Source organism: Protomyctophum bolini (genome assembly GCF_963924005.1).
Source record: "Protomyctophum bolini genome assembly, chromosome: 16".
Lineage (NCBI taxonomy): Eukaryota > Metazoa > Chordata > Actinopteri > Myctophiformes > Myctophidae > Protomyctophum > Protomyctophum bolini.
The window spans coordinates 7,684,738-7,711,654 of NC_137877.1; the positions used below are offsets into that span (position 1 = coordinate 7,684,738).

Sequence of the window (26,917 nt, forward strand, 5' to 3'; positions counted from 1 at the left end):
TAATATGGAAACATTGTAATATATTGCACTGTAAATCATGATCCTTTAGACTAGAGCAAACTTTCTATATGTGGCTTTTAAAATTGCATAGTACATAAACATTCAGATTTGAAATATAATGTACTCATCACGTGAGTGTGGCACTCTGAAACACTGGGTGTGTTCGATATAGGCACGCCAATACAAACTAATAGGCGAGTGTGCTCCCGGTGCGCGACGGTGAGTTTTCCGAACGGACGCCGTTAGAGAAAAGTAGCCAGGGCGCTCGGATAAAAAGGCCTTTTATTAAACAACGTGGAATGCAGCAATGCTAATCGCTGTGCCAGCAAATTTCTAACGCCCGTGGCACACTTGGTGAGTACTTTATATTCGAAATCTAAATGTTTATGTACACGTTCTCGCGGTAAATTGTGTAAAACTGGCTTCAGTTGCGTCATGACATGTCATGATTATGATTTCAGGGCTAGGACACAGAAAGTGTAATATATTATATATACAGAAATACTCACAAAAACATGCAGTAATCCTGGTCTCTAAACTGCCTCCCCCCCCTGGCTGGCCGGGGCGCCTGATGGAGGGGAAAGGAACTGGTTGGAATAACGTGTTCCTTCCACGCGCTACGTCCAACCAGGGAAACTCCCCCCTGTTAGGTGTAATGGAGCAACTTGGACACTCAAGCATGAAGGAAGCATGAGTTAAGTCCGTTGCTCTCCCCAGGTTGGCGGAGGGTGTGTAGAGCCCAGGATCACAGTAGATGATTGACACAGGGGTGAAAAATGGGTTACAAAATCGTGGGATAAAAAATATAATAAAATAAAAAAAAAAGTGTAATATAGCGGTAGTTTCCACGCACCATTGTTCAGGGATGAACACATAAGACCATAACAACATCAATGTAATTCACACTAATTCACTCACAGTTTTAATGAGTTTTGTCTGTGTAATGTACTGTATATAAAAAATCTGAACATCGGAAACAAATAAATACCCAAATAAAAACCAATAAAACTGAGCATGAATAGGAAACGGTGGCTGCGGGTTGCCATTCCAGACAATATGCAGCCACATACATTGTAAATATACTAGTTGCATTGTATTAGTAAAAAAAATAGTCGCATTATAAACAATATACAGAGATGTATCATTGAATAAAATGTGTGAATGGAAAATGTAATCATAATTATGTTTTCGTTTGACAGAAACTAATTGCATAATTATGTGCGAAAATCATATATTCCACTTGACATCATTAAGACTAACAATTGTATACTATCAAATACTGCAAATTGTATGGGCATGTTTAGCATGTTTATAGTACTACATTATGATGTTTAAACTTTAAAGGCAATGGGGCACACAAGCATTTAAAATGGATGCGTCTGTTGACAGACAAATTGTTTGGCAATATTGTTAAAAAACCAATGTTTAAAACAAACCACGTTTGCGTTGTCAAATTATATTTGACAACGCACCAGTGAGATGTCCCTTCATATTCACATACCGGTAGTCAAGATGTCAAATATGACTCAAGTCCAAACCACAGCTAGTCAAAATAAAACTCTTCTAATTTCGAGAACAGTAATGCGTCATACAGCTTAAAAAACAAAAACAAAGAACGCAATAAAAGGAAAGGAAATATTTTCCATTCACATTTGAATATATATCTATTGCTCAGTATGAGCAGTAATTGGTTGATTTCTACACGAACACGACAGGATTATGTTAGGTTCTGTCGACGGCAGAGATGAAGTACCAAGTCCCTGATCTCGTCTCGTTTCCGTCGCACCAGCTGCCGTGAAAACCAGCGCTGGAGGTATAGAGGAAGGTCAAAGTGAACCACGGGGTCCTAGAAGTAAAAGAGTGTTTTTAACAGTGATGTGAGCAACATGTGCAGCGTGAATTACAACATGTTGATCGAGCACAAGAAAAAACTGAAAAGAAAGCTTAGGAGATCATATTTTTTGTAGCAGTACTTCACCTTTAAAAAGCTCTCGACATACTGCAACAGGTAGAGGCCGCAGTCGCTGGTATTGTCCTGCAGGGGGACGCGGCAGTGTGAGCTCTTCATCTGCTCGGCACCAAAGTCCCTCACTGAGCCCCTTCGCACCTCCCATTCCGTCTGCAGGTACCTGACACACGTCACACACACACACACACACACACAATTTACAATTTAGGCATTTAGCAGACGCTCTTAATTCAGAGCGATTTACATTAAGCAAGAACAAAAAAGCATGGGAATACATCACATAAAAACATTTATCATGAAACATGCGTAAGCTAAGAAAGTAACAGTGGAATATCTATAATGAAACTATACATATAAGCTATACATCTATACTACTATGCTATACATATGTACTATGACGTGCTATGACTACATACAATGCACTTATGCTGTCTACATAACATGCTATAAGTCTATCAAATGCTATCTAAGTCCACACACACACACACACACACACACACACACACACACACACACACACACACACACACACACACACACACACACACACACACACACACACATGGATTATTGTACACTATATAGACCTACATACTACACCCATAGATGCTTGCATACATGCACATGTGCACTAGTAGAATAGTCGTACTTACTCCCGCACAAGTTTGAAGACTCGCTCATGGTGGGAAATTTTAAGGGAGTCCATAATGAGAATGCAGGGTCTGGAGAGACATGCAGTACAATTATTTCATAAGAAATAGTCCAGCGTGACACTCGGGTTTTACTGGAGGAGTAACTCGGTGGAGAAGGGACCACGCCCCACCAGCATGCTCACGCCCTCACAAATAATAACCCTATGCCTCCTCCGGTAGAACATGATGCTTTTGAAACCATTTGGCTATGGGATTAATAACTCAAGAGTCAATTGAACGGAGAGGATATTTTTCAATATCTGCCGGGACCGCCCAGTGAATGAAGTTACTAATGTTGCTCTGGAGAGGGAAGTCTGGAGCTCTCTGGTGGAGCTGTTGCCCCCGCGACCCGACTACATATAAGCGGTTGAAGATTATTATTTTTTTACCACTTATAGAGCTTCACCTAGAGATTATTATTTACATTATTTCCTACTGAATGTTTTACACAGGTTACTGAAGAGGGACATGGAATTTTACACCGTATAATTCACTTCATACAGAGAATGATGCCAAAGAGCATAAGCTTTAACAACAGTACTGGTTAAATATTCAAAACCAGAGAACCAACCCCCTCAACAAACAAATCACGTTTAAGTGTCTGCTCCGAGGCTGCAGTTAAAACTTTGGGGTTGACCCAACCCGCAGTAAGCCTCACATTGAAATCCTGTCTGCAGCTGATATTAATTAGCATGGCATGCTACACAAACTCAAAGTCTCACCGGTCAAATTGGGAAGACATACTGAGCAAAGTGCATGAGAAAATTCAGTGGATCTATGCAGAGCCTTGCACTCACCTCTTGCAAACGGTCTTTCTTTTGCAGGTCTTCTCTGTGCAGTTCTACAAATAAATCAGAATAAATAATTGATGTGCCTCAGATTGAAAAGAAAGAAAGAAAGAATCTAAAACTTTCCTCTGTTTTTATAACCATTACAGTAAGTATCTGTCTATGTGCTGCTGTTTCGGTATGAAAACCCACATTTTTTTAATTTAACCAAGTATCCTGTATCAAAACATAACTACATGTCTGAAACATTTGTAATAAACCAAACTGCTTGACAATTGGTTGATAATTCAGTGAGTTATGATTTTAATAGTGGAGAGAGGCCTCCTGCTCCATTGGCAATACATGGGGCATACATGCATTAGGAGCCACAGCTTGCCAAGGCCAATATGGAGGCCGTGTTGATGCATTGCTCCAATGAACAGCAGCAGGGTAACGCGGTGAATTATACACCGTGTATATAATCTAATTAATTACATATATTATACACCAGCCCTGTTCTAGATAGCTGGCACTCTTTGGTACCACATCGAAGAACGTACAACTCTGCCAGGTCAAAATGTGCCTCGCTCTAGTGGCTGACAAGAATAATAATAATTCAATTTGTGGACAGACAGTAAAGAATCCAGGAGGTCCTACCAGTGGGCCGGGTGGTGGCTCTTTGGTAAGGTCTTCTTGATCTTCAGGAACTCCTTTGAAAACAGTAATAATCAACGTCATGAGCCCAACGGTGCTGCCTGATTGTGCAAGAAAATTATAATCCAACTGCAACAACTGCATTAATCTCAGAGCAGACACGTGTTTGGTTAAGGCATATAGCATTGAAGACGCACATACCAGACTGAGTGTCTTGGTTTTCTGCGAGACTTGATCCGTGCAGTGCTGCCTCCGTGGCGCCATTGGACTTATTAGACTCGTGGGTCTCTTCTTCGGCTTGGGGCTCGGCAGACATGGTGTCCTGCACGCCTTTAGGCGAGGCTGGGCTCGACTGGACCTCATAGCACGGCGCCTCCAAACCAGGGAAGCAAATAACTACCAAGTACCAATGAGACCTGAATCAAGAACGAGAGAGGAATATGAATTGAAGTGTTTTAAGTGCAGTTCTGAGTGTGTTAATGCAGGGGTTCCCAAACTTTTTTGGACCAGGTACCCCTTTTGGGGTAGATATTTTTCCAGGTACCCCCTCATCCTCGCAACACGGATAAAAAATAAATGTATACGTCTAAATGTAGACGTTTAAATGTAGACGTCTAAATGTAGACGTCTAAATGTAGACGTCTAAATGTATACAGACGTCTAAATGTAGACGTCTAAATGTAGACGTCAATGTAGACGTCTAAATGTGTACGTCTTCTCTTATGGGGGTCCCTGGCATATCTTTTCAAATGGGGGTCCACGGGCTAAGTAGTGTCAATTTGGGGGTCCTTGACATGAAAAAGTTTGGGAACCACTGCTTTAAACACTTTAGCACTTTATGAACATGAACAAAATAGATGGGTCCCCCCTGGAACTCCCTCAGGTACCCCTGGGGGTCCCCGGACCCCACTTTGGGAACCACTGTGTTAATGTACTGTACTGTGCATGGGCGTGCGTTCACGCATGGCACTCACTCCTGATTTTTATTTTTTTAATATTTTGTTTTTATTTTACATTTTTCAAAAAATACACAGACCACCCGTCTACTCACTCCTGATTGACAGGCACGAACAGGAAGTCCTTGTTGAAGATGTCGACATGTCGCGTCCAGGTCTTCACTCGTTGGTGACGCCGCTGTCTATTACTTCTGAGTGCAGGAACGGTGGAAGAGAAAGCAAAACATTAACGATCTAAAGACATTACGACAAAATACTGTTTTTTGAGTGGTGCAACCACTCCTATATTCATTCAACCTTTATTTAAATTCTCGGAGAGACCATTGAGGGAACCCCTCATTTACAATGATGCCGAGATTACATACTGTACAAACAATGAGAAAACAGTAATACAACAACAATAGGCAGCTATGTGTGTTTGTGTGTGTCCCAGGGTCCCTGGGTCTGTCCCTGTGTCCGAGCACAAAAATAGCGTTATAGCCTTTGTTCACCACCAAGTGTCACTGTTGCACAGCCTAACACACAGGGACAGGGACAGGAAGGAGGGACAGTACAGTACAGTACAAGTACATTACAGCACCACTCACTTCAGACGGGTCTGATTTTTTTCTATATATATTTTTTTTTCTTGCGCTTCACTTGTTATATACCTGAATAGCAGACACAACAGTTCACGTGATATGCAGAATCAAACGTGTGTGTCATTGTGTCTTTAAACCCTATACACTTGGTTGTATGTCAAATACATAGACTGTAAAAAATATGGACAAAGCGTTCCGCGGGTCTAACGTGAACGTAAAATGAAGCCTGTCAGTCCTTGCAATGGAAGTCGCCATCTTTCTAGATCCGTTTTGGCCCAGTTCAGGCCAGCTGGCCCATTGGCTGGCCCAGACAACGAGGCGGGACTTCCCCCTTCTTCTTCGTTGGTTTTTATTTTGACTCGAGTGGGTGGGGGATCCCGTTCATAGACTGTAACGGTAGCCACGCCCCTCAGAACATGCGACTTTATGGTCATTTTTTTAATAAATGGGACCATAATTCTCCAAAACGAATATTATGACATTAGAAATGAGACTTTAAACTAGTGACTGGAAGCAAAAAGTATTCATGACCATGTTTATTAAGGTAATACAGTCTAGGTGAAGTTGGGCCCAAATACATGGACTTCTATGGGGCTATGGGTTTTTTTGAGCCCAATGACAGCGCCACAACAGGCCATTATATTAACTTTCATTTCCTTAGTGGCTTCACAAAATATCCGTCTGACTGCCCCCCTGGTCAAATAGCGAATATAGCCAAGCTACAAGCTCACAGCAGTTCACGTGTCGCAACATGATTTGAGCTTGTAGATCTGCTATTTTTGCAGAATATTCACCTATTATTATGCCATTGTGTGGTCAACAAGAACACCCTTCAAAATACACTCCTCTCTCTTATCAGCGAATGTGGGAAAGACAGATGGGCGACTGTACTCACGAGGCACTGGTGCCGTCCTCGCTGGCGTTGTCTCTGCGAGTCAGCTGCTTGTAGAAGAAACTGCTGAAGATGTGCGAGCGCTCGGCCACCTCGGCAGAGGCATTCTGGATCAGGTATCTGGATTCAGAAACACACATATCCACCACACCTTTGAAATGTTTTTTTCTAAAACCTGACTGACGTGAGGCTTCTTGCGGATGGAAAAGAACGGTTCAATATATGCATTACTATTGTTCTAATTTACTACCAATAATGTATCCTAACCCATTCTGGGCGGGAACCCGTTTTGGTGTTTTAAACATTATGTTATATGTGTAACATATATGTTATGTTATTTAGCTATTGAAAAATAGCAGATCTACAAGCTCATAGCTTGTAGGTCTGCTATTTTTGAAAAATCGTTAAAATGTGCCTCAAATCTTTCAGAAAATTGTCATGATTTAGAAAACTTTTTTTTCTAATTTGGGCCTGAATGGGCTAATATCTCAAGATGGATTCAGAGCTACGCAGCTGAATCTGTTGGCTACTCCCGCTACAGTTAGGAATGTTTGGAACGTAAACAAAGACACATGCGATCGGAAGTGGAGCACACTCATATTCCTCAGTTTTTGTTTAACGTTTTTTCCCAGATATCCATATGCTCAGATCAATTGTGACTTTTGTTCCACAATCTGATGAAAGCCACGCTTCCCGTCTAAACGGAGAAATGACGCCACACTCACTTGAGGTAGAAATCGATGATTACGTCGTTGAGGAACTGTCCGCTGTCGAGACACTGCAGGTCCTCCATCGTCACGGTGATTCCTCCTTTCGAAGGCGGAGGAGGGAACTGGATCAACCTGAGGAGGAGAGACAAGCTCAACGTATTGTATTTTGTATTTTTGTATATGTATTTTTTTCTGAAAAACAGATGTTTCTATGTCAGTGGTGCTCAATATTTCATGTCAAGGACCCCAAAAATTATATGTAATATGCCGCCGACCCCCATCTGAAAATATGTTGTTCCAGGGACCCTCCAGAAGCAAAGATTTGAGTTAAAAACCGAAACTCTAAAAGAATATATATTCAAAGATTTGAGGCACATTTTCACGATTAAAAAAAAATAGCAGACCTATAAGCTCACTGAGTGGCGCGCTATGAGCTTGTAGATCTGCTATTTTTCAATAGCTAAAGCATAACATAATGCTAACACCAAAAGGAGTTCCCGCCCAGAATGGGTTTTAATGGAGGGGACATTCCTCGATATATGAAAATCACCTGCCTATTGAATTAGCACTGCAATGTTAAAAAGGCCACACAAAAGGTTCACAGACTGAGGGGGAGAGACAAACAGTATGAAGCTGTCAGTTGTGACGCAACAAGGCCGAAGTTATGAGTAAGAATAAATTAATTCGTGGCGTAGACACATTTTCAGAATTTCAAGCGTGAGCGGATTCACATGTCCTGCACATACAAAGGCTTACTGGGCGGCTGGGCTACATACAGTAGCATGTACGTTTTTTTTTGTGTGTTATTGCCTCTGACTCATAAGCTATTATATTCATATTGTAATATCCTGGTCTGAGCCAGGTATTAACAGCTGTGGTAATAGCTGTCCCAAGCTGTGAGTTTAACCATGTCACCAGCAGTGACGAGGAGAATGTAATAAATTATAATTAGCTTTTTTTGTGTGCAACTGGTAGCAGAAACCCTTTTTGGGCGGGATCCCCCTTTTGGTGTCAGCATTATGTTATGCTTTAGCTATTGAAAAATAGCAGATCTACAAGCTCATAGCGCACCACCGAGTGGCGCGCTACGAGCTTGTAGGTCTGCTATTTCTTACTTTAATCGTAAAAATGCGGCACAAATCTTTGAATATATATTCTTTAAGACTTTTTTTTCGACGTCGGGCCTAAATGGGTTAATGAGTAGATGTGTCGTAATTAAGCTTTACAAGAAATACTTTAAAGCTGCACTGGAGAATTTTCACATACATATTGTATGTTTTATTTTTTTTCATCCCACGATTTTGTAATGCAAATTTTCACCCGGTGCCAATTTCCTGAGCTGTAATCCTGGGCACTACTCTCTCTGCCAACCGGAGGAGAACCCCGAACTGAGCTCATGCTTCCTTTAATGCGTGAGGAGTAAGCAGGCCTCTTCTTATCACCTGACAGGGTGATAAGAAGCGCTACATCACCAGCAGGATGTAGCGCGTGGAAGGAACACGTTATTCCAACCAGTTCCTTTCCCCTCCATCAGGCGCCCCTGGCTTACCAGGGAGAGGCAGTATAGAGAGCCAGGATTATTTGCATGTTTTTGTGAGGGTACCGGCTACCCTATACAATAGCATACATGTTGTGTACGTTGACAGGTAACTTTCCTTGTTGCACCGCTAGTCGTAAAAGACCAGAGGGCTTCTATGATAAATGTCAAATGTTTTCATCAGAGGTGACGGGTTAATTTAAACTTTTCAACCACCTAGGCCCTAGGGCCTACCCTACATGGTCATAAAAAATACCTTCGGGCTAGACATCTTGCATAGTGAACAGCTGAATGTGGGTAACGACGACAGCATTACGGTTACATGCCTGCGGGACAGCCCCTGGTGTTTATATTTAGTCCAGCCGGAGTCAGGTTTGCAGAGGGACACGGAGTAGGACCCTCTGGTCCTCCGGTGGCACACGGTGTATAGGGGTGTGGGCTCCGCACTGCTCTCCTGGGTTGGAGGAAATTTGTGTCAGGAAAAGATGGGTGTGCTTTCCGAAGCAACATTCACACTGCGATCACATTCTTCCACACCCCTCACCTCAGCAGACTGTTCCTTCTGTCCCATTTCCTCGTCCACGTCTGGCTTGTCCCGAGGAGGCACCGCCGCGTCCGGTTCTGGCAACGATTCCATATTTAGCCCGGTGGCGTCCCAGTCCAGGGACATGTGGCCTTCGGGCTCCATCATGTCCTCGGCTCCCACTAGGCAGAGCAGGTGGGGATCCAGACCCGTTCTCCTGACCAGCTCCAGGCTGTCTTCCATCGAGAGGGAAGGCGTGTCGATGTCCTCGTAACCTAGGCTGGAGTCCGTGAGGCCCTTTTGCTGCGTCAGCCCGTTGAGACACAGAATGTCCAGGATGGAACGCATGTATGAGCCCTTCAAACTCACCAGAGGTTCTTTCAGGCACATGAGGAGGAACGGACTGGCTTTGACTGAAGAGAAAAATATACACACACGGAAGACTGGGTTAGAATGGGGTCTGATGTGCGTTAAAAGTGAATTTAGCCACAGGTGGGAAAAAAAAAGAAAAAAGAAAGGTCTCACCAGTCCAAAAATGTGAAATAAACTGAGGCTACAGGAAGAAAAAAAAGGATGGTCCAAATGGACAACATTTAAGAGTATGGGGGAATGAGAAACAATAGCAAATGCCTAGAAAAATGTAATGTTACAAGCAAAGTTTGAAACGCAATGTCGATGGCCTCTTTTTAATTTTTTATGTTTATGTCTTTTGTCTTTGTTGAAAAATCAATAACATTTTAAGTTATAAAAAAAAATCACACCTGTGTGAACCAAGTGGTGCAACTCCCCTCTCTCTCTCTCTCGCTCTCATTAGAGACACAGCACTACCCCTCTCTCTGTTTCTGGCGCCCCCTACTGGTATAAATGAGTAACATACTCGTGCTCATAGACACAGGTACACAGGTACATGGACAAAGCTGGATGTAGAAGTGGTTGCACCACTTAAAAAGTGAAATACAAAGTGTTTGATCTGTGTAACCGTTGTGGCAACTTAAGTCTTACCAGTGGAAAAGGTTTCCTGCGGTTTTACGAACAGCTTTCGCATGTCACTCTCTACGGCGCTGGCCAGAGTGTCTGACACGTACACGAAGAGGAAAGCAGCCGGAGATAGCCCCGTGATGTCTTCGACGTCGTCATATGCCAGGCCCAGGGAGAACATGTCCAGCATCTCCCACACGCTGTACTGCAGCAGCTCCTCGCGCTCCAGGGTCAGCATCACCTCCACCTCGCCACTCACATCTGTGGACAATAGGGCAACGTTTAGCCTATAGGCTAAACTACCCAGGTTGCAAACATACGATTTTTTCTCTCTGTGACTCTGAGACTCTTCTCTGTGAAGAGTCTCGCCGTCGTCTAAAGCCTATAGCTCAACTTCAGGGTTCCACTCGAAATCCCATTATTCCGACCGTTAGGTTGACCCAAATCAAAGTTCTTCCGCACTGTATACTGTATATAATGGGGTCAACATTCAGTACTCAAAGCGGTTTGTACTCGGATAACTCAGAGACACATTTTTAAGTACACTGTGTAGCCTTTATAAGTTTAGCATAAAGACATTCGTTTCTTTCCCCTGGCCAGCCGGCGCACCTAGAGGGGAAAGGAACTGATTGAAATAACGTGTTCCTCCCACACACTACGTCCAACCAGGGAAACTCCCCGCTGTCAGGTGAAAAGAAGCGGCCTGGACGCTCATGCATAGAAGGAAGCATGAGGTCAGTCCGTTGCTCTCCCCAGGTTGGCGGAGGGAGTGTAAGAGCCCAGGATTACATTAGATAATTAACACTGGGACCCTTTTTCCACCGGTTGGTTCCCAATGGGAACCGGTTCAGTTCCTTTTTGGTTTTTAGTCCATGAGCCAGAGCCCCAAAATTGGTGGGCAAACTATACCCTATATAAAAATTGTTTATAGGATCAATACAAGTAAATGAATACATGATAACCCTTCCACAGTAGTACCTTTTTCATATTTTCGAGAATTTTTGCATATTTTCCGACATAATAATGCCTCATTTGCATATTTAAAAATGTAAAATTTGTAATACAATAAATCATTGTCTTCGTGTAAGTACTCAATTGGAGAAGTTTCATGGTGATAACAATCTAATATAGGTATGGTTTTGCCTACTCAATTCATAATTAACGTTTACATTTGGACTAAAAACCTAAAAGAACCCGGTGGAAAGGGGGCCTGGGTGAAAAAAAATGAATGCGCTCATTGTAAAAAAAGTTATCAAAAGGTACTGGTACAGTATGTGAATTCTCAGTCCGTGCAAGATGTTACAAGGTAGGGGATTACATGTAGCTTAGTTCCATACACGGATAACCATGCATTTCATATTTACACAGTACATCATATGTCACAAGCTAAGCTCCTTAAAGAAAGATTCCAGGGGCTCAAAATGGAACAGGTGAACTAAGGCCCGGAGGGTCTAATCCGAGCGCATGCATTGCACACGCACTTCCTTGTTGACATAGCCGCAGTGGAGGGGGGATAGTTTGCAGACAGTGGGCTGTATTTTGCGTGTCTTAAGTACCAGGTCTTATTCCCTAACTTGAGTAAACTAAAGACCTGGAGGCGTGATCAATGCCATTCGGCTATTCTGAGTGGCCAAAGAGCATTGATCACGCCTCCAGGTCTTTAGTTTACTCAAGTTAGGGAATAAGACCTGGTACTTAAGACACGCAAAATACAGCACAGTGAGCTTTTGAAAAATCGAAGAACGACTGACATAGAAACATAGCTTCTTCAGAAAACAGGATTTAGAAGACATTTATAGAATGGTTCCCAGCCCACACTGAAGGTTACACACAGGTCACTTGCTAAATCAAGCATACTCTTGAAAACATCTCCTAGACTAGAGGGAACTCGTGCGAGTCAGTCTGGGGGGGTACATGGTTTGTTCAAGTATTTGTCAATTGTGATTGAAATAATATTAACGTTACCTTTTAAAGGTATGAGGATTCTTTGGTCTGATGCCTGTGTAGGGGACAAAACAACGGGTTACACACCACCACCACCACAGGTGACACTTTGAGTACACATTGCACATTGACTGCCATTTCTGGGGTTTACCATTATGTCTCCATTGGCCTCCGCGCGACAACCTCCGCAGTGGAAGGCGGAGAAGGGCAGTAGGGAGTATGGACTGGGCATGTGGGGCTCTGTGAGGACTGGCACCACCACATTAGGGTCTTCGATCACCACACGCACGACCTGCAACAACACACACACACACACACACACACACACACACACACACACACACACACACACACACACACACACACACACACACACACACACACACACACAAGCAACAGGGTCAAGCCAAGTATGCCAAACTGAAGCAGCGATATGGATCAAATCAAATATCACAATATTTTTAACCAAATATCAATATTGCAAAGGTTATAATTTTGTTAAAATGTAGCCTATGTGGTGTGCAAAACCACTAGGAAATTTAAACAAAGAATAAGCGAGCATAAAAGCTATACAAGTAGAAATGATAGAATACCCAGTGGCGGTACATTTTAATGATCATAAGCATATTTCAAAATGTTGGATTTACTTTGATTCTTGATCATGATTTTTGCATACCCTATTATTAAATAATGTTACTGGTGTATTGAGCTTATATATTTTGTTTCTTCGCATTTAACCATATGAGAGTACCTGTCACCGTAAGTGAGTGATGTCATTTCTTGGTTTGACCTGATAGGCCTACCATTAGGTCAGACAGCCTACAAAAGGATGCTCTCTCATTTGTGTTCATAAAGATATGAAGGCTGCATAGGCCGAAACGCTGCTGTGTTTCCCTATTAAAGTTTTTTCACTGCATTTGAAGACAGTGTGCGGATGTTTGTTCTTTTTCATTGTCGGGGACTTTACCCTCTCCTACGCACCTGTAGGTGTGCAAAAGCCTTGCTTTTTTTGGTTAAAATTTACCCCAAAACAAATAGCCAACAAGCTCACAACGCATCACAACGCATTGTACTGTGACGCATTCTTAGCTTGTATCTGCTTATTTTGTATGTTTAAAGTCCTTAAAGTAGGAATGTCTTTTGACTAAAATACTGTCATGACATAACATAACATATTGATTCATGATATCCCAAATCCCAGACTCATCACAATATTGATATATCAATATATTGCACAGCCCTACTCTGGTGAGAATTAGATGTTTCACCTATTTAAAAGGATCCTTATCCAAACACAGACAAAGTGTAGCTCATAATAATTATGACAACGACACATCGTCTGCGTTTGGACGGATACAATACAGGTGGAAAAACCTCCCACCTCCTCGTCCATGTCAGAGTGGAGTTCCTGTGTTGACGTGTCTTCCTGTGCGAGCTGTGTCCGAGTCTCTTTAGCTCCTTTGGGGCGCGGGCGATGGCACTCTGCACCACCCTCCTCGTCGTCACTGGACAGCACAACTGAAAAACATAATACATAAAGCACACTTTAAGTTTATTTTCTTTTTTTTTATGGCTTTCGTCTTTTATTTTATATATTTTATGGAGGGACAGACAGTATAGGCTGACAGGAAATTGGGGAGAGAGATGGGGGGGGGGGGGAAGACATGCAGTAAAGACCATCGGGATCGGGAGTTGAACCCGCGGCACACTGCCAGACTGGATTACCAGCCAAGGTGCCGCCCTGGACCACTGAGCCATGGCCCAGGCCAGCACACTTTAAGTTTGTTGCATGCCTCTCACACTAGAGCAATATTGCTCCTTCTCAAGATAACACACTTACACACACATGCACTCGAGCACAGACATCCTCGTATATGTCACTGCATGATTGAGGATTAACGGGAACTTCGAATGAGAGCCAAGGACAGTAAGACTTGACGGGCACATGACGGCAGGAAGCACGTCTGAACCCTGTGCATGCCCACACACACACACACACACACACACACACACACACACACACACACTTGTTCACTTTAGAATTAAAACGTGTTAAATTAACACTGAGGTTTTTTGTATCTATAACAAACAATGTTGTGGTTGCTGCCGTTTGTTTATAAGTGATGTCAGAATAGGAATAAACTTTTGTCAAGTCACACGATAAAAAAAAGAATTGTGCAAGCTCAACATTTACAAGGAAGAGTTAGAATAGGGAAAGAGTGAATAGAGAAGAAAGGAGCACAGAACAAGTCCAATAACAGGAAGGCACAGACGAATCAAATACACAATACACGGATAAATAGCACTTACAGAATGCACAAATGCTTCTTGTGCCGATGGAAAACACATCCAGCATATAAATGTCAATAATGTAATCACGTGCATGATTTATTGAGCCATTTTGGTGTTTTAAACATTGTTATAATTTAGCTAAAATAGCAGATCTACAAGCTCGTGGCGCGCTACGAGCTTGTAGGTCTGCTATTTTTGAAAAATCGTGAAAATATTTATTTCAGAAAACTAGAGGATTTAGAAGATTTTCTTTATTATTTTGTGGTCAGGCCTAAATGGGTTAAAGTGACATGTCAACAGTTCGATTTATATATATATATACACCTACTTGGTTCAGAGTGAGCACTTCTGACCACATCATCATCAGGGCCGGGAGGAGAGGGGCAAAACCCGACATGGCTTCCGCTGGGACTGCCGACTGAATGTAGACTCCCGCGTTCCGCTGCCTCTAAGGTGATCTGCACGAAGCCGCTTTCCGGAGTCTCAGACTGGCCTCCTCCTCCTCCGCCGCTGTCTTCCGGACAGAGACGTTTGTTGGCCGGTCCTTCTTCGGCTCCGCTCGCCTCCCCGGAGGAGAGGCGTACTAACACGCTCTCCCTGCTGCGTCGTCTGCTGGGGGTGTTTCTGCCGTTGCAGTGGAGCTTCAGGGACTCCCGTTTCCTCTTCTGTTGAGACGCCGCCGCCGCCGCCGCCGCAGGATGAAGTGGGAAGGGATTTAAAAAGACACATCGTGAGAATGAGCTGGACAGGATTGTTAAAACACATTTTGTGCCCAAGACGTCTGTGGACGTCTTTGGTATTACCCCGCGTGCTGTGCCCAAGACGTCTTTGAAAAGAATATATATATAATTATATGTCAAAAAAATAAAAAATACGTGGTGCCAAGTTATTGCCATTGAGAATGCATTGGGCGTTTAAGTTAAATAACTCAGAAACTATAAAACATTTCAAAGTAAAAAGTTCCAGCATGTGTCTCCACAGTCAGCTGAATTATAAAAAGCGTGAATGGAGTTTCTAGGTGAAAGTTAAAGGACCACTTCACCACTTTTCAACTTATCTTCATATAATAGGTCCTCACTAATAATCATGATAAAATGGTGCAATTCTTTTCTACTCGGTCTGTGTCTCATAGGAGGGCTGTGGGCAGTTCAGAAACCGTCTTCCAGTGATATCATCGATGGGGAATGCAAGCTAATAAACTGCAGGCTTTCTAGTCCTGAAAAGTTTCAATGTGAAAATGGAAGCCACCATTCTCACGATAATGAAAATCTAAACATTTTTGTAAAATAATCTTGTTTAAAAAATAATCTACCTAATGATGATGTCAATGGAAGACGGTTTCTAAACTGCCCACAGCCCTCCTATGAGACACAGACTGAGTAGGAAAAAATCGTGCCATTTTATCATGATTAATAGTGAGGACCTATTATATGAAGCTAGGTTGAAAAGTGGTGAAGTGGTCCTTTAAGACAAAAGTAAAGCAGCATTACTACTAATATGGGCAAATGCTAGAGTTACGGTTTTGTTTAAATACAAAATGCTCATCCCACTGTTCTGATTACATTAAATAAAAAGGTCACTTTACTTAGAATGTATGCATATTTATACTGCAGTCGTGTGTCGTAATACTACGACAGTTTTCTTTTTTAAATAAAACATTTTCTTTTGATCACCATATATCGCCCTGCTTACAGAATCACAATAATATGATAAGTCAAATTGCAATACTGTAACCATTTTTAATCGGAAACTGTAGCCACCATTGTTTCCCCCCCCGTTTCCATGCATAGAACCCACCTTGCCATGGAATTCCTCCTGGTCTCCAGGGTCTTTCCACTTGGTGCTGTGTACTGCTGCGGGCACACGTCCAACTGGGTCTTGTACTGGCCCCGAATTCACCATCAGCCCACAGTCTGTGCAGAAGCACACACACACACCACCATCATTAATCTATTCTGTACGGGAACCCCTTTTGGTGTTTTATAGCATTAATGTTATACTTTAGCTATTGAATAGCAGACCTACAAGCTCTTAGCGCGGCACTCGGTGCCGCGCTAAGAGCTTGTAGGTCTGCAATTTTTTTTTAATCGTGAAAATGTGGCGCAAATCTTTGAATATATATTCTTTCAGAGCAAACGGTTTGAACTTAAATCTTTGCTTCTGCTGGGGGGGGGGGTCTTTGGAACAACATATTTTCAGATGGGGGGTCGGTGGCCAAAGATAATTCTGGTGGGTCCTTGACATGAAAAAGGTTGAGCACCACTGACAAACTTTCAAGATTTAAAAGACATTTGTATAGAATCTGGTGTCCAGGCCTAAATGGGTTAATCTACTGCACAAACAACGAACACTGCGGTGGAAAAACAAAATGCCCAAAAAGTTCAGATGAGGCCATAGGGTGTTCGGGGGGGGGGGGGGGGGGGCAGAATAAATTCAGCACATTTAGGTTTTACAGCACTATAAAGTGCTAGCATTTCTTTTTGTTTATTTACCCTGGGAGTGTGGCCAGGAGGGTCACTTCACTATACCTCTTCCACCAAGTAGGAGAGCTCCTTGAATGAGGGGCAGGAGAGGCAGGAAGGGAGGATAAGGGTGGAGACGGGGTTTCATCTCCAGGACTTTTATTAATGATGTCACCAAAAGGACAACAATGTAATCAGAACTGTGTTGCCAAGCCCATTTTTAGGGGGGAAGTTTTGGTTCACTCAATGTCTGGCCTTATGTGGAAAGTTTTACAACAAAATGCGTGAGTTTTTAAATCACTTGGGGAGGAAGCAGGCAGGCACACCAACAGACAGTGAGGCCTTGAGGCCTAGTGAGATGCTCCCAACCAGAGTGAGCAGCTGATGGCCTGAGTCCGAGTTGACGAAGCCGTGGTCGATGGAACAGCTTATATAAAGTGAAACTAAACGACCCTACACACATCATCACGCACTCCCCTCCGTCTCCGGGTTTTGGCTGGGAAATGGTATACAAACCACTCAATTGAGCACATTAGCCCATTTTGGGCGGGAACCCCTTTTGGTTTTAGCCTTATGCTATGCTTTAGCTATTGAAAAATAACAGATCTACAAGCTCATAGCGCGCCACCGAGTGGCGCACTACGAGCTTGTATGTCTGCTATTTTTACGACTGACGACTGACATAGAAACATAGCTTTTTCAGAAAACTGTCATTTTCAAACAGACATTTTTAGAATCTGATCTCAGGTCAGAATGGGTTAGTGGACTATGGGCAAGGCATATGGATAAATGAAGGAAAGACAGCTTGTCGTCGTCCAATACCTGTGTTTTCATCCTCTCCAATGTCTTCATCTAATATCACGTCCAGCTCTCCTTCGGTATCTCTCTCTTCGTCGTCTATGCGATCTTCAAAACTGTCTTCGTCTATCACCACCTCCACTTCTTCAGCGGCTCCCTCGCCGTCATTCTCTTCTGCCGAGCCAGTCTCAACGTTTAACCTCAAAAGAAAACAAGAATTAACCTAATGATCGGTCACGTTATTACAACACCCCCGATTGGCTGTGCCAAACGTAGTAAGTTCAGTGAGTCGAACTTTATATAGTGAGAGGGTAGTTAATTATAAGGAAACTGGTTATGGAAAAGAAAGATTTAACAGATAAACAAATCACACAAAAGCGAGGAGTCGACCTAGCATTTCTAGAGCTGTGCGAACCCCTACTGTGTGGTATTCTTCCAAATAAAATCACTCAACTTTTTCTGCCTGGAAAAAGTGGAGAGCCCTGCGGCATTGTTGGCCAAGCCAAACGCCATTAAAAGGTCGTTTCTTGCAAAACATCTAAAACAAACAGCAGAAATACCCTTAATAAAAGTGTACCTCCTAGGGTTTTTTTATGGCTATTTTTAGTCATTATTCTCTGGTCTGAGGAGTGAAAACCCACCACGCTGTCTTAAACTCAAAAAGATTAAAGAGACACGGTTCCACTCAGAATACATTTTCAGAAACGAAATGAACCGACATGTTTTTTGGGTGACTGTGGATCATTTTCCAGCTCATTATTCGCAGTCTGGTGTTTAATGACTAGAGTCCTATCGACTGATCCACGGCCAACTACCTGGGAGTCACCTTGGGATTTTTGCAAGGCATTGTGTGGGTCGTCGGGAGAGACTTTAGCCAAATTCCAAAACCCCAAAATCTCGGCCACTCGGTCACTCAGGCATGGTGGTGTTGCGGTGAAACTGGTGACCTGCCGACATTGGAATTTGGCTTTTGCCACCGTTTGAAGTTCAGAAAGCTGTTTACCTTCGGGAGAATGGAGGGAGCCTCTCCTGGTTGCGTTTGGGAGTGGAGAGAGGTTCCTGGTCGGGTCTTCTTGAGCTCTTTCGTTCTGAGCCCATGGTCCTCATGGCCTCTCTCCCGCCCGACCTGTCTCTGCAGCTCTGAGACGACACCCTCTTCCCGTTACTGACCCTTTGAGCACTGCTCATCGTCGTCTGCCCGCCGTTTTCACTTCCCCAGCTGCACAAGCGGCTGTCCAGATAAGCTCTGCCCGTCGCCGTCTTCAAGACATCTGTGAGGAGGACCAGACAGGGCTTCCTGCAGTGGATAAGGAGAGAGACAGAGTGGGTGGAAAGCTTCCTGGTATGGTGGTGGTGTCCCCGCCGTCGCCTCATTGCGTCCCTTGAAGATATTCTGACTCCTATCACTCCCTGCCATTTCTGATGATGCTATGTGTTAACTCCTAGTGTCCAATAGCGAGACCGTGACTGTCAGGGCAGGGAGGGGGGGAGGGGGGTATAGAGGAGTGGAGTGGGGCAGATAAGTAATGTGCTGTGTGTGGACATGATAAGCTTGGTGTGGAGCTGTGAGACTAGTAAACAATGTCCTTAAAATAGGGCAGTGTGGACCGCTAAGCAGAAAATAAATGTTGAAATGCTAGTTTTCCCAGCTTCTACCCTCATTTTATAAAATGAAACAAAGAAATATTAGACAGTTGAATGTCTGTGGAGAAAGGCAAATTGCTAGCAGGCTACTTCTCCTCTCACAAGTTGACAAAACGACTAGGTGTAAAGATAAATACGAGATAAGAGGTTGAACCAAATTGCCCTTGACCACTGTCCATATAGTTATCCGTATTTGGCCTTGAGGAGGGCAAATAACGCTGTTTGGCACATTCATTGAACAACCACTTTATCTATTATTATGTCTTCAGTTGGGGGAAAAAACACTTTAGATAATAACTCAATATTAACCCTCACAGTGAAAATGTAGGCCTACTTGATATGATTACAAGAAAAAACTACATTATAGTGGTTAGGAAATATGAAAAGTTCATTATTAGAGTTCTGCAACTTAACTTACCAAACCTACATTGGACATTTGGCACAAAGCAGTACTCAAGGAGTTATATTACTTTATTCTGAGCTCTGGAATGTTATCATGAACATTACCTGTATGCCACATATGTGAGAAAATAAATACTATGGTAGAGTGCTCCATCTTGTGATGGTTAAAGAGACTGCACTAAATTGTGCCAGTAAACACTACAATGGAATTACTGATGACCTAGTTCAAATAAATCATACATTTCTGAGAATCCACTCTACTGTATCTTGCGATGGTTAAATGTCACCCAAAATGTCACTTTAGTATTCTCATCATTTACTGGCTTGAACACAAGGTATAACATTCCTTTATGGTGAAAAAGATAATTGGAAATGGAAGGAAATCCAAGCATCCAAGATTACAAAAAAAGTATATAAAAAGCCTATTTATATACAACGCTCACATTGCAGACTACCTTCTTACTGTATGTGGACCTGCCCTTTTGCTTCTACTTTTTGCAACTCATGGCAAACTTCATGTACAGTACATACTCTGTTGCTATGTGGACCAACAGATGTGTTGCCACTCTTTTGCACATCATGTCTAACCTCATGTGACACAGAGTGTCCGCCCTGAGACTGGGAGGTTGGGGTTCAATCCCCGGCCGGGTCATACCAAAGACTCTAAAAATGGGACCCAGTGCCTCCCTGCTTGACACATAGGCCCTCATTTATCAATTGAGTGTAAAATATGCCTCAAATTCGAGTGCAGGTTTCGTAGTACACCCACGTCGCCACGGCATTTATAAAGTGATCGCAAACAGCTGATCCTTCCTTAATTTCGTTCCGACGTTAATAAATGTGACGGCTGAAATCTATCTGCCCCGCCCTATGAAATCAAGCCTCGCCCTCGTTTTTGCGACATGAACAACTACAGTACGACCATGGAAACCCTAGTTACATGAGTCAAGTCAAGCCTTCCTTGCCTTGCTGACCGCCTCACCCCCCTCTCATACACACACACACACACAGACGCACACACGCACATGCAACTTCAGTTTTTCATGTGATAGTACCCTGGAGTCGTTTTTATGTGCAATGGTGTATTAACTTTGTATTTAGGGTTTCTTCCTGGAGGCTGAACCCTTGACAGTCAAACGGGCCAATGAAATAGAGCACCGAAGTCTGATGTCACTTTCAGTAGAGGGCGCCAGTACACAGGTTCATGTAATTTTTTTAGTTGCATTGAAATCCCCATTTTAGATCGCTTCATATAAGAACTGTTTTTGAAAAATAAACCAATCATCTCTGCCTTTCTGTCAGGGGGGTGGCTGTGTGTCGTTAATGATGTCCATTCATATTTGATACAGCCAGTTTCTGGAGAAAATGGAATTAATGTGGCCGCAAAAGCCTTGAAAATACATATGAAGGCAATGTCGCTGCTAAGATACGTCACGCCCAGCTGTCAACACATTGCGTTCCTGAGATTCCTCGTTGATGTAATCTCAGCTGGTGGTGACTCGACTCGTACTAACCACGAAACATTAAATATCAATTAAATAAAAATAATTAACATTCAGTTTCTGTTGTGCGACGGGCAGATGCAGCCACCCGCCTACCCGGAAATGTAGTCTCTGGGTTGTTTGACTCATTCTAATGCTTATTTTATTACTCTTTGGGTATATTTGTAAATTTCCACCTTCAGTCGATGCTTCATATCCATATGAGTGAAAAGGCTGGGATGATCGGTTTATTTTTCAAACGCAGTTCTTATATGAAGAGATCTAAAATCCCCCTATGGGGATTTCAATGCAAATAAAAAATACATGAACCTGGGGACTGACGCCCTCTACCGACACGCAGTGACGTCAGGACTTCGGTGCTCTTTAACACTATCAGCACCTCCCCTAACCCCTCCCCCTTTATCATACAACTACAGCTGTGGGTGCGGCTTCAGTTCAGGTGGATCACCACCCATCACCACCCATCACCACCCACCAGGCAAACCAGGCATACTTAATGACGTGATGATGTTTTAGGGTGGAAAAAAATCGTGGCACTCCATCTTTAAGATTTTCTCTTTTCTTTCTTTTTTTCTCACCATAACCTGGTGAAAGACGTTTCTTGGGGATTCTGAGAGGACTTCACATCTACAAATCAAAAGGGGATTACTGTACAGAATGCTTTTCATATGGCCAATGTATACTCCCGCAAAGTTTGGATGGGGGAGACAGACAGGGGGAAGGGGCCCTCCGTGTTCTGCAGGCATTACTATGTCCTAGTACTCTAAAGCTTTCATTTCTTACCTTGTAATTCCCATCATAGCATCGCGTTTAAGATCATTCTTGATCATTCTTGAGCGGGAGATCTTGGTCCTGTGAATCTGCTGGAAAGGGGAACAGCTGTATGAGCGTGGAGCTGTCGCAATATCCGCAATCATGCAAAACGGTGTCAACTGCAGGGGATGGCAAGCCACCACCATTACAGCCAGTCGCTTTTTTTTTTCCTTTTCATGAGACTAGGCTCCTCTGGTTTTACAATTCAATGAGTGTGTATTGAATCATGCCATTTCTTCATCAAATAAATGGTGCGTAATTTGATTCCAGTCAAAAATTATTCTGAATCTTCAAATACAATACAATAAAAGTCACACTGTCAGGTTATTTCCTCCACTGTTTCACCACCGTTAGATCACGTCAGACAGCCATGTCAGCTGACGCTATACTGTAGGTCAGCTATACATCAGCATATAGAGTCAGTTTTATACATTACATGATTAATTCCCTTCATGTCAGGTCAAAATGAAAATAAAACGATTCACAAAATCAAGTTAAAATGATCCCAGTTTTGAAACAAAAACCTCATGAAAAAATGAAATGAGCGAGGCGATGCTATGAAGATATAGTATTTTTAGTTATGTCTTAAAGTTCAGTGTGTTTCAGCATGGTGGAAGCAGCCAACTGATTATGGACGCAGTTTCAGTTAGTCAATTTAGAATTTTGATTTGGTTTTCCATCATATACTTAGATTTATTATGTCTGACGTATATAGGGAGAATTTTTTAATTGAGCTGCAGCAATGTTTTACTCCTCCTAAATGAAACTTTGCCAGTTTGGCTTTCACCCCATAAGAAAAAGGCAGCGCCAGCCAATCTAGCTACAGTAATACAATAGCCTAACAATAAGGCTTATTTATATAACACTAACATCTGGACTAATTTGCAAAAAGTAAAAGAATGGTGTGAACCACAATAAATCACTCCAGGGGAAGTTCCTTCACTGGAACAGCCCCTTCTACTACAGCACTGCCAAGTTATGACAAAACTAATCAGACCAGTCTGAAGTGAGTGGTGCTGTACTGAACTGTACAAGCCCTTCTCCCTGGCCTGTGTGTGTGTGTGTGTGTGTGTGTGTGTGTGTGTGTGTGTGTGTGTGTGTGTGTGTGTGTGTGTGTGTGTGTGTGTGTGTGTGCGCGCGCGTTAGACTGCGCAACAATGACACTTGGGGGTTAACAAACGCTATTTCCGAACTCGGACGGACATACAGACAGACAGACACAGCCAGGGACGCACATAGCTGTCTATAGGAGTGGCTAGCACCACTCAAAAATATCCCCAGATCAGAACACAAGCATAAAGAAGAGTAGCCATGCAATGATGACCTGTTTCTCCAGCTCACCACACCCTGGTGAAAGATGAATCTTGGGGATTCTGACATCGACTCCCATCTACAAAATCACAAGGATGATTACTGCAGAATGCTATTGTGGAATACACATCAATTTACACCCCTGCACAGTTTGGAGGGGAGACAGAAGGGGCCCTCTGTGATCTGCAGACCTTACTATGCTGGGAGAAAAAGAAGGAATAACCCCCCCCCCCATACAAACTACAGGAGCATAAATAGGCCACGCACTGTCCTGTAGTCTGTGTCTGTAGATAGATAGTAGCTATTCTATGTTCTAATCGTATGTATACTACATACATACATACAGCATGCAACAACGTATATTGATGAAGCTGCTGCTGGAAGACTAGGATACAGCGTGCCATACGTACCATCGATTTGTCTTTGTCAACAGCAAGCGAGAAGGACTTTCTGTGCGATGACATCATAGTTCCACAGTTGGGCAGGGCACAGCAAGGAAAACTCTGCAAGATGATCACATAACGGTCACATTCCATATTTCAACAAACACTACGATATATTTCCATGTATGTTTTGAGTGTTTGTGTAAACAGAAACATTGAAGACAAAAGTGAGGAAATTGTGATTGGCTGAAATGAGATGATGTATGATAAGAGCACCCCTCACTTCACATAGGTGAAGTGAGGGGGATTTTTTATTATATTATTATATTACTGTCAACAGTATTATAATATGTCTTAGAATCGATTAAATACTGATTAACCACTGATTCACAACAACAAAATATTTCTGGATAGATAACTCTGATTGCATCGCATTGGAGCAGTATTATTAATTAACCTTATTTCTGAACACGACACTTATAATATTGTAATATTAGACCTTTAAAAATATATTATTTATTTTGTTATTAAACATTAGACATAACTAATGTTTTGGACACTATATTGTGAAAACATCCTAGCCGGAAAGACCCGTTTGTCTACAAACATTATTTATGTGGTCTGTAGTTTTTTTTTTTATTGATTGAAATATGTGTTAACAGTTTGCAGAATTACAGTACTTTTCAAGCACAAAGACTGTTAACTGTGGACGACCCAATTAAGCATTAAACTTGTTTACAAGAGGGTCCACCATGTTCAATTCAACAAAGTACAGACACTGTACAAGTGTCACGCAAATATTGAAAGTAGTTTAACACACAATTTGGCGTGTTGTGAGCCTCTAAACAGGCGAAATTAAATCAAATAGTGCTAAAATGCTTGCTCACTGTGTTGCGTTGGTCTACTCTAAAACACAACATGACATCTTGAGTAGGTTAAAGGGTATTAAAGACCACTTTTTTTGAGGTTTGGGTTGTGTAGTTACTTTGCCATGATGCAACTCCAAATGTGGACAAGAAATAAAAAATAACTGTTCCAGTGATTAGAAATTGATAATTCTAAATATGCTCCTCATTGACTTGTAGCTAAAACAGCTCTCAAAGTCACTCTTTTAGTATGTAAACAAACACAAACAATGTTGATTCAGACAATATAGAGCATCACCAAAACTCATGTGGTTTTATTTTTTCATAAAAATGTTAGATTCCTGTTGATTAGTCCATTTTATTGGGAAGAAAACCCGGACTGGATCCGTATCCAGATCTTCAAATAGTAAAATCAACAGGAATCTAACATTTTTATGAAAAAATAAAACCACATGAGTTTTGGTGATGCTCTATAGTCTATATTGTCTGAATCAACTTTGTTTGTGTTTGTTTACGTACTAAAAGAGTGACTTTGAGAGCTGTTTTAGCTATACAATGTAAGCATATTTTGAATGATCAATTTCTAATCACTGGAGCAGTAATTTCTTATTTCTTGTCCACATTTGGAGTTGCATCATGGAAAAGTAACTACACAACCCAAACCTCAGAAAAAGTGGTCTTACCCTTTAAACAAAGAAGCAAACGATCGTGACAATCATACTGGCAGCATAGGTGTTGTGGTAGCAGACATTACATTATGCTTGGCGTATTTCGGGATCCTTGTTTACCTTTTCCCCCCCAAATATAGGAAAGGTAAACAAGGGCCCCGAGAGGAGCCAAATTGTGCTTAAAGGCCAACTAGCCAACAAAGATGTTGGCAGCAGCCCAGAAAGGTTAGAGATGCAGCAATGTTGCTGTAACGTTACGACTATGCTGAAAAGTGCACCATGTGTTCAAGCCGTTTTGATTGATTGAAGTATTTATTAACAGTTTGCAGAATTACAGTACATTTCAAGCACAGCTCAATACAAAAACTGTTAAGTGTGAGTGGACGACACCATAAAGCATTACACTTGTTTACAAGAGGGTCCACCGTTTTCAATTCATCATAACATTTAGAGACGTACAAATAACACTTCTAAGTGAGCAAATGGACCGAATCTGTTCATTTTGGGCTATTCTGAATGTGGGAGCTAGGAACAACTCAATTCAACTCTCCTAAATGATTTCAGTATCCAAAACTGTGTAGTGCAGTTTGCTCTTTGCATTGTGTTCGTGTGCATAAATGGCTGACTTGATAGCTAGCTAGAATGCTAAGCTAGTGGGTAGCATTGAGGACAATGTTTTGATGTTTCTTTTGTTAATATACAAGTTGTCAACATCAAAACAGTCCGGTTATATGCCGCCTGCATCAGGCAAACCACAATAACGGTTCATTGTTTTTCATTAAATATTTATAACAAGACAGACAGTGCTGTACCAGATTTAGCATTAGCTCAAAGAAGCTGCATACATTGTCCAACATGCTAAAACAAAAGCTAACTTACTGATTGACCAAACGCGATCTCCAAATGCTATCAATAAGTAATCTTCGGTTCACATGACAGTTCCCCCCGTTAAATCTGAGCACTATAAAGTTAAAACCATAATGAAACGCACGCTGTATTAATAACGCGTTTTGTATTATTTATAAACTGGCGCTTCCGGGTTCGTTCGTAAGGAACTTCCGGTGACCAAGTTTAGGTTGTGGCCAGTCTATGGTTGTGGCAGAGTTTACTCTGGGTTGTGGTTGTGTAGTGTGGACCAGAACTTTTTCCAAACAAAATATATGTGTTTTATTTTTCTGAAATGTTCAGCTGTCAGAAAAACACATTTGTCCTTCTTAATCCATAATTCCCATTATTTCAATATCCATTTAGCTGTAATAACAGCTATAGGGGGGGCATGGACATAACAGTGGGGGCTAAATATGCCATTAGCCTACTCCTCATGTAAAGAAGAATATAGTAGCACATTGCGAACATTGTGTAATAATTGTAATATATCTATCAACCATATTTTCAGAATTATGAAAATATATAAATTTCCTCTAGTTTAGTGTAACAGCTAGGGTAGACATGTTATGCTTTACTTTACCACATCAGTAACGTAACCTAAAATATTGATAAAAAAGGCAAATTAAACAGTGATGCTTGTACTTCTTCTGGTATAGGATTTTCTATCAAAAATATTTGCTACTTT

General features: G+C 42.1%; 1 protein-coding gene across 5 annotated transcripts; it reads right to left on the reverse strand.

Moving 5' to 3' along the window:
* Positions 1–894: 894 nt before the first annotated feature.
* Positions 895–26,376, reverse strand: LOC308330211 (uncharacterized protein). 5 transcript variants are annotated; one of them, XM_080784986.1, is made up of 23 exons: positions 26,224–26,376; positions 23,838–23,930; positions 23,458–23,506; positions 22,087–22,166; positions 18,759–19,052; positions 17,780–17,955; positions 16,293–16,408; positions 14,824–15,160; positions 13,585–13,721; positions 12,355–12,495; positions 12,225–12,258; positions 10,284–10,520; positions 9,303–9,694; positions 9,085–9,212; positions 7,237–7,353; positions 6,515–6,631; positions 5,134–5,229; positions 4,284–4,498; positions 4,086–4,138; positions 3,459–3,502; positions 2,623–2,691; positions 1,979–2,129; positions 895–1,846 (listed from the first exon to the last, which is right to left on the reverse strand). In XM_080784986.1, exons 3-23 carry the CDS (start codon positions 23,494–23,496, stop codon positions 1,718–1,720), a joined length of 3,102 nt encoding a protein of 1,033 aa, XP_080641112.1. In that variant the 5' UTR covers positions 23,497–23,506; positions 23,838–23,930; positions 26,224–26,376; the 3' UTR covers positions 895–1,717. The 5 variants fall into 5 exon arrangements, with proteins under 5 accessions (XP_080641112.1, XP_080641109.1, XP_080641110.1 ...); XM_080784983.1 differs by having other exon boundaries at positions 22,087–22,163; positions 23,441–23,506; XM_080784984.1 differs by having other exon boundaries at positions 5,134–5,226; positions 23,441–23,506.
* Positions 26,377–26,917: the final 541 nt, after the last annotated feature.